General features: G+C 41.0%; 1 protein-coding gene across 6 annotated transcripts in view; it reads right to left on the bottom strand.

The window, feature by feature from the left end:
• scn5a (sodium channel, voltage gated, type V alpha subunit) overlaps positions 1–14,298 on the bottom strand; it is a 221,575-nt gene that overhangs the window by 19,490 nt on the left and 187,787 nt on the right. For 4 of the 6 annotated variants that reach the window (XM_031904628.1, XM_031904632.1, XM_031904630.1 and 1 more), the window contains one exon: positions 8,903–9,025. In XM_031904628.1, the coding sequence (XP_031760488.1) occupies positions 8,903–9,025 (123 nt within the window). Of the gene's footprint in view, positions 1–8,387; positions 8,511–8,902; positions 9,026–14,298 lie in introns of all 6 variants that reach the window. The other 2 variants (XM_031904631.1, XM_031904633.1) reach the window with 1 other exon arrangement.

The following is a 14,298-nucleotide window of genomic DNA, read 5'->3' as shown; positions in this document are numbered from 1 at the left end:
TTGAAAGACAATTGCAAGGCAAAGTGAGCACACACCAATGTATTCAACCTAACTGTCTATAAAAATCACTGGAAAAAAATCATCAGGAGTTAAGGTCAGTTTTAAGGTTAAAACTGGTATGTGCTTCCTTTGTTGAGACAAGGTATTGCAACTGTCTTTCAAAATAACTGGCTCCGACACAAAGTTGCATGTAGCGAGACAGACTGCTGAGAAGTGTAACTTAATTTCAAAAACCTGACAAAATTGTGGATTAAATTTAAAAAGTTCCTTATTTTCATGAAATAAAGCTTATATTAAATGTTCAGGTCTATAATTCCTCTGTTGTTCAGTTATATGGCAGCTCTGACATAGATTTGAAACTGTTCAAGTCAGGGTAGGATTGGGCCGGCAGAGCACCGGGAAAACCCCCCTGCCGACCCAGTCCGCTCCCTCCACCTATTGCAGGCACCAATACATCTCCTTCCCTGTCGTGGATGCATGGAGGAAATGTGGTACATGGTGGGTGGGGGGTTTGATGCCATGACTGGAGTAGGGGCCCCCAGGCAGCAGCCCATTGGGCCCTGGATACCCCACTCCCAGTGTACAAAATAAGCTTTAATGTCTTTGTTCAGTGGGACTAATGCATAAACATGTGCGAGGTGTATAATATCCCCCAATTCCGATGTCCGAATATACCCAGTGTGTCTTGTTATAGCAGCTGAAAATGCAACACATACACAGTTACACACAGAGTGTTAGTATTCACAATGAGCATGCGTGGTCACTGCCGACAGAAACACAATCATGCAGAAGGCAACTCAAAAATGGCTAAATATTGAACTGCTTGCTAATGTAATCAAGCTTTATCCCCCCCCCTCGCACCCTTATTTCTACCCTGATCTATTCTGAAACATGGAAGCCACCTGTGCCACAAGGGTGGGGGGCAAGTACTATGGCTAGGCTGTATTTTTATCATTATGACATTTCTCTTTTGGATATTAAGGAAATTACTGATACACGCTCTGTCAACCTAACCATATTCCACTGATACAACCACTCCTGCTGTCAGTCTGGGACATGCTACATGAGTCTGGCAGTTAGCCGTCATTCAGTCCATGCCTGGTTCAGGAAACTAGCAATCCCAGGGCCTGTTCTTCCTTTCTCGCTATTAAATGTGATACTTTCAAAAATTCATGCCAAGTGTGGCCCCCAGGGGGTAGTGGCTCTCTGGCTGACAGCAAGCAAATGAAGTTCATGAGAAGCAGCTTCATCTCTGCATTTACTGCCCAAAAGTTTCTATTACTTCCAATGGAATTCAGCTTGAACTCCTCTTCTGTACTATTATTATTATTATTATTAACATTTATTTATAAAGTGCCAACATATTTCCAGTATGCAGTCTCAAACTGCTTGGAACTACAGCTCCCAGCATCCCCTGACAACCTTTGGCTTCTGGGAGTTGCAGAACAATAATAGCATTAGAGAGCAGGTTGGGTTATGAATAAAGCTAATGGGCACCTCAGTACCAGTGTAACAGCCGGGGGGCTGACTGCAGGCAGCAGATTATTTACAGAATATAGAATGGAGGCTCTATGGAGAAGGACCATCTTTACCCCCTGTAACAGTCACTATTAGTATATGTGATATAGGCTCCCTTCTATTGTACAGCGCTGTGGCATATGCTGGCACTCTATAAATACTCGTTAATAGTAATAATAATAATAATAATAATAAAGCTATTCCTTTAGCCCTACAGGTTTGGCAGCCGCTGACACTGCCCCTGCCCAGAGTAATCTCATTAGCGCTGAGTAGGAAGGGTATGATGCAGGCTGCAATGACCTCATGAAGGTCACGTTTGTTCCTGTAATTTGCATTGATTAACTATTGTCAGGGCAATCAGTGCAGCGGGGCACCGGGAGTTCAGCATCAGAACAGTCACCTACTGTGCCTTCAGCTATTGTGCCCCCTGTGTCTCACATTCTGGGTTCCATTGTGCCCATGGGGCTATAACACTGTATAGGGGGCACATTTATTATAACGGGAAATTGTGCTTAGTACAGGGGAATCCCTATGTGCCATAGTTTTATGGTATCTCTCTGTATAGGCTATGAGCAAACTTAGGGAGCTGTTCCTGCTGAATTGTGCTTAGTACAGGGGAATCCCTATGTGCCATAGTTTTATGGTATCTCTCTGTACAGGCTATGAGCAAACTTAGGGGGCTGTTCCTGCTGAATTGTGCTTAGTACAGGGGAATCCCTATGTGCCATAGTTTTATGGTATCTCTCTGTACAGGCTATGAGCAAACTTAGGGGGCTGTTCCTGCTGAATTGTGCTTAGTACAGGGGAATCCCTATGTGCCATAGCTTTATGGGATCTCTCTGTAGAGGCTATGAGCAAACTTAGGGGGCTGTTCCTGCTGAATTGTGCTTAGTACAGGGGAATCCCTATGTGCCATAGCTTTATGGGATCTCTCTGTAGAGGCTATGAGCAAACTTAGGGGGCTGTTCCTGCTGAATTGTGCTTAGTACAGGGGAATCCCTATGCTGTCATACTGTTTAGGGGAAGTTTAGTTCCCCTTTAAAGGAAAGAAAACAATAGGAAAATACATTTCCATAACACAAACCCACAGGAGAAAGACATGAAGGAACTGTCATGTGTCCTTTTCTTCTCTACCCAAAGAACTGAGAGGGAATTACTGTAGCCTGTATTCCACCTGAAATTGCTGGAAAATGACTAAAATTATCCTTAGAAAGCCGTTCCCCTGCAGCCTCCCCCCCCCCCACTGTGAGCCACTAATGCACAGCAGAGCCTCCCTGTATTGGCGCGAGGCACAGATTATCCGTACGTAGGCGCCTCGACTGATTGCTCGTGGCCCATCTGCATAATGAGAAGGAGTTCTGCCGCGAACACATCTCCTGCTGATTCCGGGCATCTCCAAATGAAGGAAGAAATCCCTATTCTGATGATTTCCCTCTGATTTAAAGGAAAACTAAACTCCCTGAAACAAAATAATGTCAAATTGCTCAGAACACTCTTCTGAGGGCTTTTGTCGTTCACCAGCTGTATGGCTGTACAGGTATGGGACCCCTTATCCGGAAACCCATTATCCAGAAAGTTCTGAATTATGGAAAGCCCATCTCCCATAGACTCAATTAATCAAATAATTCAAATTTTTAAAAATGATTTCCTTTTTTTCTGTAATAATAAAACAGTACCTGTACTTGATCCCAACTAAGATATAATTACCCCTTATTGGGGGCAGAACAGCCCTATTGGGTTTATTTAATGGTTAAATGATTCCCTTTTCTCTGTAATAATAAAACAGTACCTGTACTTGATCCCAACTAAGATATAATTACCCCTTATTGGGGGCAGAACAGCCCTATTGGGTTTATTTAATGGTCAAATGATTCCCTTTTCTCTGTAATAATAAAACAGTACCTGTACTTGATCCCAACTAAGATATAATTACCCCTTATTGGGGGCAGAACAGCCCTATTGGGTTTATTTAATGGTTAAATGATTCCCTTTTCTCTGTAATAATAAAACAGTACCTGTACTTGATCCCAACTAAGATATAATTACCCCTTATTGGGGGCAGAACAGCCCTATTGGGTTTATTTAATGGTTAAATGATTCCCTTTTCTCTGTAATAATAAAACAGTACCTGTACTTGATCCCAACTAAGATATAATTACCCCTTATTGGGGGCAGAACAGTCCTATTGGGTTTATTTAATGGTTAAATGATTCCCTTTTCTCTGTAATAATAAAACAGTACCTGTACTTGATCCCAACTAAGATATAATTACCCCTTATTGGGGCAGAACAGCCCTATTGGGTTTATTTCATGGTTAAATGATTCCCTTTTCTCTGTAATAATAAAACAGTACCTGTACTTGATCCCAACTAAGATATAATTACCCCTTATTGGGGCAGAACAGCCCTATTGGGTTTATTTAATGGTTAAATGATTCCCTTTTCTCTGTAATAATAAAACCCTATTGGGTTTATTTACTGTTTAAATAATTTTATTAGCAAACTTAAGGTAGAAGATCCAAATTACAGAAAGACCCTTATCCGGAAAACCCCAGGTCCCAAGCATTCTGGATAATGGGTCCCATACCTGTATTCATGCCCAGTGACAAGCTAGGCACCGGACCTAAATGCACCCCTCAGGTCAGGAAGTGACACGCACACTTCTGTGCGTGATGTCACTTCCAACGGAAGTGATATCTCTCCCCTGGGTACAGTCACCCCATCTACGCCATCGGATTTCAATAGATTTGATTTGGAGACAGCTGGGGAGGTTTTTTATTTATTTATTTTTTAATTTTATTATATAGACACCTGCGAGATGCCCCGCCCCCAAAGCTGTGGCCCTAGGCACAGGCCCTTGGGTGTCTATACAGGTATAGGACCCGTTATCCAGAATGCTCGGGACCAAGGGTATTCCGGATAAGGGGTCTTTCCGTAATTTGGATCTCCATACCTTAAGTCTACTAAAAAATCAATAAAACATTAATTAAACCTGGTAGGATTGTTTTACATCCAATAAGGATTATTTATATCTTAGTTGGGATCAAGTACAGGTACTGTTTTATTATTACAGAGAAAAGGGAATCATTTAACCATGAAATAAACCCAATAGGGCTGTTCTGCCCCCAATAAGGGGTAATTATATCTTAGTTGGGATCAAGTACAGGTACTGTTTTATTATTACAGAGAAAAGGGAATCATTTAACCATTAAATAAACCCAATAGGGCTGTTCTGCCCCCAATAAGGGGTAATTATATCTTAGTTGGGATCAAGTACAGGTACTGTTTTATTATTACAGAGAAAAGGGAATCATTTAACCATTAAATAAACCCAATAGGACTGTTCTGCCCCCAATAAGGGGTAATTATATCTTAGTTGGGATCAAGTACAGGTACTGTTTTATTATTACAGAGAAAAGGGAATCATTTAACCATGAAATAAACCCAATAGGGCTGTTCTGCCCCCAATAAGGAGTAATTATATCTTAGTTGGGATCAAGTACAGGTACTGTTTTATTATTACAGAGAAAAAGGATATCAGTTTTAAAATTCCGAATTATTTGATTAAAATAGAGTCTATGGGAGACAGGCTTTCCGTAATTCGGAGCTTTTTGGATAATGGGTTTCCGGATAAGGGATCCCATACCCGTATATAAATACATTGCTTTCTGTTCTCCGGTTCTGACTCTTGAAACAATGTAGGAGCCATCTATATATATATAATTTAGGATTTCCCGATGAGCTAGTTAGCTATGTAAAACCACCGGTCTGTATTCAGAAGTGATGGGGGGGGGGGAGAAAATCTCACCCCGGCTGTGTGTGCGTATTTATTTAAATGAAAGCCAAGAGGGAAAAAAATGTTTCAAAATGAAAGGAAATGAGAGAAAATAAACTTCCCTCTAACAATACCTAATTACAAATATTGCTAATTGTTGTTTACTGCGCTGGAAGAGTCGGGCGCGGATCCAAGTGCATTAATAGGCTGTTAGCGTGTACTTAACCGAGTGCTTATTAGTCAGCACGATCAGCAGCGAGCTGGGGGTTTTATTCAGCCTCCTTTTCTCTCTTACAGACACCAAGGAAGTGGCGAAACCATCAGAAAATCAGCGCTTTGAAAGCATTTATATGTGATATGATTTTATCTCTGGTGCCCGATTAATGGATCATCCCCCTCTTGTAATTTGTGATACCCATGGGTTTATTACTAAGGCCACACAAGCTAGGGACGGTTTTACCTACCACTAGATAGTATTTGCTTTATAATCATTACTGGTACAGGTATGGGATCCGTTATCCAGAAACCCGATATCCAGAAATCTCCGAATTACGGAAAGCCTGTCTCCCATAGACCCCGTTTTAATAAAATAATTCAGATTTTTAAAATTAATTTCCTTTTTCTCTGTAAAACAGTGATTTGTATTTGAGCCCAACTAATATATAATTACCCCTTATTGGGGGCAGAACAGCCCTATTGGGTTTATTTAATGGTTAAATGATTCCCTTTTCTCTGTAATAATAAAACAGTACCTGTACTTGATCCCAACTAAGATATAATTACCCCTTATTGGGGCAGAACAGTCCTATTGGGTTTATTTAATGGTTAAATGATTCCCTTTTCTCTGTAATAATAAAACAGTACCTGTACTTGATCCCAACTAAGATATAATTACCCCTTATTGGGGGCAGAACAGTCCTATTGGGTTTATTTAATGGTTAAATGATTCCCTTTTCTCTGTAATAATAAAACAGTACCTGTACTTGATCCCAACTAAGATATAATTACCCCTTATTGGGGCAGAACAGCCCTATTGGGTTTATTTCATGGTTAAATGATTCCCTTTTCTCTGTAATAATAAAACAGTACCTGTACTTGATCCCAACTAAGATATAATTACCCCTTATTGGGGGCAGAACAGTCCTATTGGGTTTATTTAATGGTTAAATGATTCCCTTTTCTCTGTAATAATAAAACAGTACCTGTACTTGATCCCAACTAAGATATAATTACCCCTTATTGGGGGCAGAACAGCCCTATTGGGTTTATTTAATGGTTAAATGATTCCCTTTTCTCTGTAATAATAAAACAGTACCTGTACTTGATCCCAACTAAGATATAATTAATCCTTACTAGATGCAAAATAATCCTATTGGGTTTAATTAATGTTTCATTGATTTCTTAGTAGACTCAAGGTATGAAGATCCAAATTACGGAAAGACCCCTTATCCGGAATGCCCTTGGTCCCGAGCATTCTGGATAATAGGTCCTATACCTGTATAGGTAATAATTAATGAAAGAGATAAGCTAATAACACATGGGGGTGGGTATTGCACAATAGCTCCAAAATTGTCCAGTTCCAGGTTTTGCTTTATCGTGAACCTTAGGGGGGGGCATTATTTTTGACAGCCTGTAGCTTGTGCCATTATAGTTTCATAGTTGTTAAGATTTCCCCAAGTTCGTCCTACCTAACTTGGTTGTCCAGTTGACAAACACCATTGCAAGTTGGGGTACAACCATAGTTTGGGAGTACCCATAGCCACTACGGGGGGGGGGGGGGGAAGGCTCAGCTTGAAGGCCAATTAGGGTAAAATTTGTGAACACTTCCCATTTGTTTTACTAGATACATCTGAAAGCTGGCTTGACAGGGTTCTGTTAAGGTCCAGGCCTGCCCTAGGCACCAAACCTACACCTGCCCTATCCTTGTTGATGAGCAGAACCGTCTGAGCAAATGCTGATCATGGATTTTATCCATTAGTGTCCAGCATGGGGGATGAGGGGATTTAATGATGGATTTATGGAGAATACATGTTTGCTGTGCTAGATTTTCTTGGCCAAATGGTTGACACACCAATGTTCTCTTATATCTGTATGCTTGTTATGAACTACAGAGAACTCGACTAAGGTTGGACCAGCAAGGAGAGCTTTGATCAAAAATGTCCGACAACCCTAGAGAAAGAGGTACAAGCGTACAGAACCCATGAAGAAAAATATTTTGTGATGCTCACAATATTACAGTGGGTTTCTGATGGTGACCCTGGTCTAGACTCTAGCCACGACTGGGGAACTAAAGCTCAAATAAAGGTTAAATCATCTGCCCTTATGTCCCAAGGCTGCTGTGTTGCTTCCTATATCCAGTAGTACTAGGACACCGTAGCACTCCAACATAATCCCTTTTATTCCTTCCCTGGTATCTACACAACGATCCACAGCGAGTGTAAAGCCTCAAAAGTCACATACATAAAGGAGAAGTTCTTCTGGATTCAAAGGACAGTTCAGATCATTCTGGACACATGCACTGTAAGAAGGCAAAGCACACACGGTGAAAGAGTTCTAGCATGCCAATGAGATTGTCATGTTCTAGAGCAATAGCACAAACCAATGGGTTGAGGTAGGAGAAGCATGCAGAGGTTAAATGAAAAAACATCCATGCTGGCAAAAAATAAAAACCCAAAACACAAACAAAAAAAAAAAGGGAAAATATTTCAGAAGAAAGTATTTGCAATGATTAGATTTATGGATTTTAGGCATTGCCAGAATAAAATTCCTTGAAGAATTGTGGTACTTTGGATTTGCAGGTCTTTTTGTAACTCATTGCGGAGGAATGGCGTACCCTCATCTGAAATCTTTTTTTTTTTTTGTTGCGCGTTTCGTCCTGTGTATTGGGATGATGGCTCCTGGATCCCACTACAGAGAGGAAACCGACTTAGAACATGTACTAGTGTATACAGAATAGATCAATATCAGTGTCTGGAACACTGAAGTCATAAGCCATTTTGTATACAGATCTACTAACAACAAATCCAAATCAAATGAGGTCCGTGACATGCTTTGGAAATTCAAATGGACCTCCTGAGTTGCTCTGCTGATCTTACCCTCATCCCTTCAAACCGTGATAAGGCTCTTAATGGTCTCAGGGCTCTGAGGGTCCTAAGAGATTTCATAGGACCAAGTTCAGATAATCCAAGGGGGGTAGCTAGCAGGCTTATTAATGACACCTGAATGGAGACACAAAGAAGAACCCAAGCCATTAGAGCAAATTGGTTCCCATCAACACTTGCTCTGCTTGAAGAAGCTTGACCTAGGCTCCAATCCTGTATAAGAAACAAGAAAGTTAAACAAGAGAAGAGCTGCAGTCTTTGTCCAATGACATTGTTTCTATGATCAGGGCTTAGTATTTAACCAACTTCCTATACTTCTATCTCAACCTGTGGTACCATTACCCCAATAGATAAGCTTCCCACATAGAAACAAATATGGATCTCAAGACGTCAGCTCTTTTCCACCAGTCAGAGGTTACATTTATGAAACGGAAGGGGGAAAAAATATAGTTATTATTTGCCTGTGGAGAAAGCATTTAGTGAAATATACATTGGAAATGTACCCTTACCCTCATTCCTTCAAATCTGGACAAGGCTCGGAGAGGCCTCAAGGCCCTGAGAGTCCTGAGTGACTTCACGGAACCCACATTGCCTTTGCTAAAAGTTGTTACCATCAGACAAGCTACTGAAATCTGTACAGATTGAATGGAATTTAAGATTATTGGTCAGAGGCATGCAACATCAAAGAAGGTACACGATGGTGTCATTCATAGAACGTTTTCTAAAGAAAATAATTTCATGATGAAGAAATGCATTTGATTATGGACTTTTACCGGTGACTAACTCCTATCAATCACATAACTAGAATTCTACCCAAATCCTCATTGAAATCTTCCCCTTTCCACAGACTTTTCAACATCAACCCAAGTCCCCAATCATCAGCATTACAATCTGTCTGATAAATGAGGCCTGGGGAAGGATTATTTATGCTGAGCGGGGCATCAGAAGGGCATCCTAAAATACCCCTACTGAAGTCAAACATCAGTCATCAACCTACAATCGTTAGATGTCATCTCTGCAAGACCAGTCTCATCCCTCAACAACCAGATCTCCATTATTAATCTTCATTGCTCATTCCTCAGCTTTGAGAACTTCACACTACCCCTCAAGAATCAGTCCTTATCTCTCTTGACCTACACCCTTCTAGTTGATTTCTTATTTATAAACGATTAAAAATCTAGACCTCATCCCTTGAACAGCATTCTTCATTCCTCAACCACCAGTCTTGACTCCTCAACAACCAATCCTTATCACTCATCAATTATTATCCCTCACCCATTAATTCTATGCTTTAACCCTCAGCTAATCCCCCCACAATCATTGGCCTTGTTCCTTATCCATGAGTTTTATTCCTTAGTTCATCCCCTTCACCAATGAATCCTCATCCCTCTTCCATCAACCCTATCCCTTAACCCTCAGGTAATCCCCTTTATTCCCTTTAGTCCTCATCCCTCTTCCACCAGTCTTATCGCTAAACCCTCAGATCATCCTTTACAACCATGAGTCCTCATCCTTCTTCCATCATTCCTATACCTCAACCCTCAGTTCATCCCCTTTAACTATTAGTCCTTATTCCTCACCCACCAATCAACCTTCATTTTATCATCTTCATCCATTAGTCATCATTCCTCCCTTCTATCAGCCCTATCCCTCAATGCTCAGTTCATACCTTGCAACCATTAGTTATCATCCCTTTTCCATCAGCCCTTTTCCTCAGCCCTCAGTTCATCCCATTTAACCATTAGTCCTTATTCTTCATCTGTCAGACCTATCACTCAACCCTCAGTTCATCACATTTAACCATTAGTCCTATCTCTCAGCCATCAGTTTATCTACTTCAACCCTCAGGCCTCATCTCTCAACCATCCGTCCTCTTCCCTTATCGCTTAGTCCTATCCTTCACCACAACCAACAGACTTCAGTAAAGGTATCTTCGGCAGTTGAGGGATGAGAAATGATGCTAGAGGTCTGATATTTGATGTTTGACAGAGAGATGGTGGAAGCAGGTCTGACAAGAAGTCTGAGGTGAAAGGGGGTTTAGATGACAGGACAAATAGCTATGGGGCAGGTAAGGAGCAACAAAAAACCAACTAATGTGTTAAAGTGGCTAACATTACATTTTCTTGTAGAAAATTTTATTTGTGTATATCATTCCGGTAGTTTTTTTCTAACCCCCTCGCCCCCCCGAAGATGCAGACTGTGCTGGAACCTTCCTTTTGCATGTCGACCTGCCATTATGGCGAGGGCAGAGAATAGCTAAACAGCTGGCTGATGTCTCTAAAAGATTCCGATTGCGTCTAGGTAAAAGATTTGATATTTCAGGTTGCCTAGCAAACTAATTACCTTCTTCTAAACAGACTGCATAAAGGAAAGCTAAATAAGGAATATTGTGCATAATAATATTTAATCATTGTTGTGGACAGACGTTGAATGAAACAGCTTCGGAAACTGCAAAGAAACGGGGTACCCACAAATTGCACTGAAATAGAAATACGTCATTTTTCCAAAATATACATTGAGTTTGTTTGCTGGAAATCATTGTCACATCTACCCAGAGAGAGAGTATTCCTGAAACCTTCTATACACTGTGCACAAAGGTGTCAAGCAGTGATGTCCAATCAAACTCCATGGAGGGAGACTAATTGTCTAGACATGTGTATGCATGAATGCCTATGAGCAATACAACTTCCTTTAGAAAGAGTAAGGCAACCTTGTAACATATAAGGGCAACCTTGTAACAAATAGGGGGCAACCTTGTAACAAATAGGGGCAACCTTGTAACATATAGGGGCAACCTTGTAACAAATAAGGGCAACCTTGTAACAAATAGGGGCAACCTTGTAACATATAGGGGCAACCTTGTAACAAATAGGGGCAACCTTGTAAGATATAGCGGCAACCTTGTAACAAATAGGGGCAACCTTGTAACAAATAGGGGCAACCTTGTAACATATAAGGGCAACCTTGTAACAAATAGGGGCAACCTTGTAACAAATAGGGGCAACCTTGTAACAAATAGGGGCAACCTTGTAACATATAGGGGCAACCTTGTAACAAATAGGGGTAACCTTGTAAGATATAGCGGCAACCTTGTAACAAATAGGGGCAACCTTGTAACAAATAGGGGCAACCTTGTAACATATAAGGGCAACCTTGTAACAAATAGGGGCAACCTTGTAACAAATAGGGGCAACCTTGTAACATATAAGGGCAACCTTGTAACATATAGGGGCAACCTTGTAACAAATAGGGGCAACCTTGTAACATATAAGGGCAACCTTGTAACAAATAGGGGCAACCTTGTAACATATAAGGGCAACCTTGTAACAAATAGGGGCAACCGTGTAACATATAAGGGCAACCTTGTAACAAATAGGGACAACCTTGTAACATATAAGGGCAACCTTGTAACAAATAGGGGCAACCTTGTAACATATAAGGGCAACCTTGTAACAAATAGGGGCAACCTTGTAACATATAAGGGCAACCTTGTAACATATAAGGGCAACCTTGTAACAAATAGGGGCAACCTTGTAACATATAAGGGCAACCTTGTAACAAATAGGGGCAACCGTGTAACATATAAGGGCAACCTTGTAACAAATAGGGGCAACCTTGTAACATATAAGGGCAACCTTGTAACAAATAGGGGCAACCTTGTAACATATAAGGGCAACCTTGTAACAAATAGGGGCAACCTTGTAACATATAAGGGCAACCTTGTAACAAATAGGGGCAACCTTGTAACATATAAGGGCAACCTTGTAACAAATAGGGGCAACCTTGTAACAAATAGGGGCAACCTTGTAACATATAAGGGCAACCTTGTAACAAATAGGGACAACCTTGTAACAAATAGGGGCAACCTTGTAACATATAAGGGCAACCTTGTAACAAATAGGGACAACCTTGTAACAAATAGGGACAACCTTGTAACAAATAGGGGCAACCTTGTAACAAATAGGGGCAACCTTGTAACAAATAGGGACAACCTTGTAACAAATAGGGGCAACCTTGTAACAAATAGGGCCAACCTTGTAACATATAGGGGCAACCTTGTAACAAATACGGGCAACCTTGTAACAAATAGGGGCAACCTTGTAACAAATAGGGGCAACCTTGTAACAAATAGGGTCAACCTTGTAACATATAGGGGCAACCTTGTAACATATAGGGGCAACCTTGTAACATATAGGGGCAACCTTGTAACATATAGGGACAACCTTGTAACAAATAGGGGCAACCTTGTAACATATAGGGGCAACCTTGTAACAAATAGGGCCAACCTTGTAACATATAGGGGCAACCTTGTAACAAATAGGGGCAACCGTGTAACATATAGGGGCAACCTTGTAACAAATAGGGGCAACCTTGTAACAAATATGGGCAACCTCGTAACAAATAGGGGCAACCTTGTAACATATAGGGGCAACCTTGTAACAAATAGGGGCAACCGTGTAACATATAGGGGCAACCTTGTAACAAATAGGGGCAACCTTGTAACAAATATGGGCAACCTCGTAACAAATAGGGGCAACCTTGTAACAAATAGGGCCAACCTTGTAACATATAGGGGCAACCTTGTAACAAATAGGGCCAACCTTGTAACATATAGGGGCAACCTTGTAACAAATAGGGGCAACCGTGTAACATATAGGGGCAACCTTGTAACAAATAGGGGCAACCTTGTAACAAATATGGGCAACCTCGTAACAAATAGGGGCAACCTTGTAACAAATAGGGGCAACCTTGTAACATATAGGGGCAACCTTGTAACAAATAGGGGCAACCTTGTAACAAATTGGGGCAACTTGGTAACAAATAGGGACAAACTTGTAACAAATAGGGGCAACTTGGTAACATATAGGGGCAACCTTGTAACAAATAGGGGCAACCTTGTAACAAATAGGGGCAACCTTGTAACATATAGGGCCAACCTTGTAACAAATAGGGGCAACCTTGTAACAAATTGGGGCAACTTGGTAACAAATAGGGACAAACTTGTAACAAATAGGGGCAACTTGGTAACATATAGGGGCAACCTTGTAACATATAGGGGCAACCTTGTAACAAATAGGGACAACCTTGTAACAAATTGGGGCAACTTGGTAACAAATAGGGACAAACTTGTAACAAATAGGGGCAACTTGGTAACATATAGGGGCAACCTTGTAACATATAGGGCCAACCTTGTAACAAATAGGGGCAACCTTGTAACAAATTGGGGCAACTTGGTAACAAATAGGGACAAACTTGTAACAAATAGGGGCAACTTGGTAACATATAGGGGCAACCTTGTAACAAATAGGGGCAACCTTGTAACAAATAGGGGCAACCTTGTAACATATAGGGCCAACCTTGTAACAAATAGGGGCAACCTTGTAACATTTAGGGCCAACATTCCTTTTCTTATGCCGGACATTTTTATTCCCCCTAATGTTGACAGGAACCTGTATGTTACACATTTCAATGGCTGTCAGGAACAATGACTGCAAATCTTCTATTACTATCGGCAGAAATAACAGCGCAAGGTTTTCGAGACACCCCTGTCTGACAGTGCTGTGAATATTCCATTTAGAGCGCGCCTTTTCCCGGCTGCAGACAAGATAATGACCCTCTGACATGTCCCTCAAAACAGGATCGCCAAGCCTTTTTTTCCTGTTCTATTTCTATTAAAAGATTTCAGAAACTTTATTTTTCTGAGTGTTTTCCAGAAGCCATGCTAACTAGCCAGAAATGATCAAATAGAAAGGCACTAAGTATGTGTGGCCCTCTATGTTTGGCATCTGGGTACTTGGCTACAAATATGGCAGAGGTTCTAGGTCCCACTTTTCTTTCTCCAATGTATATTGGGGGGTCGACCCACATTTCCAGTTCTTGATGAGAGGCAGAACCAAGAATACTT

The sequence above is a fragment of the Xenopus tropicalis genome, chromosome 6 (genome assembly GCF_000004195.4).
Source record: "Xenopus tropicalis strain Nigerian chromosome 6, UCB_Xtro_10.0, whole genome shotgun sequence".
NCBI lineage: Eukaryota > Metazoa > Chordata > Amphibia > Anura > Pipidae > Xenopus > Xenopus tropicalis.
The sequence above is the reverse complement of the archived record's forward strand: the minus strand, read 5'-3'. Positions and strand labels throughout refer to the sequence as shown.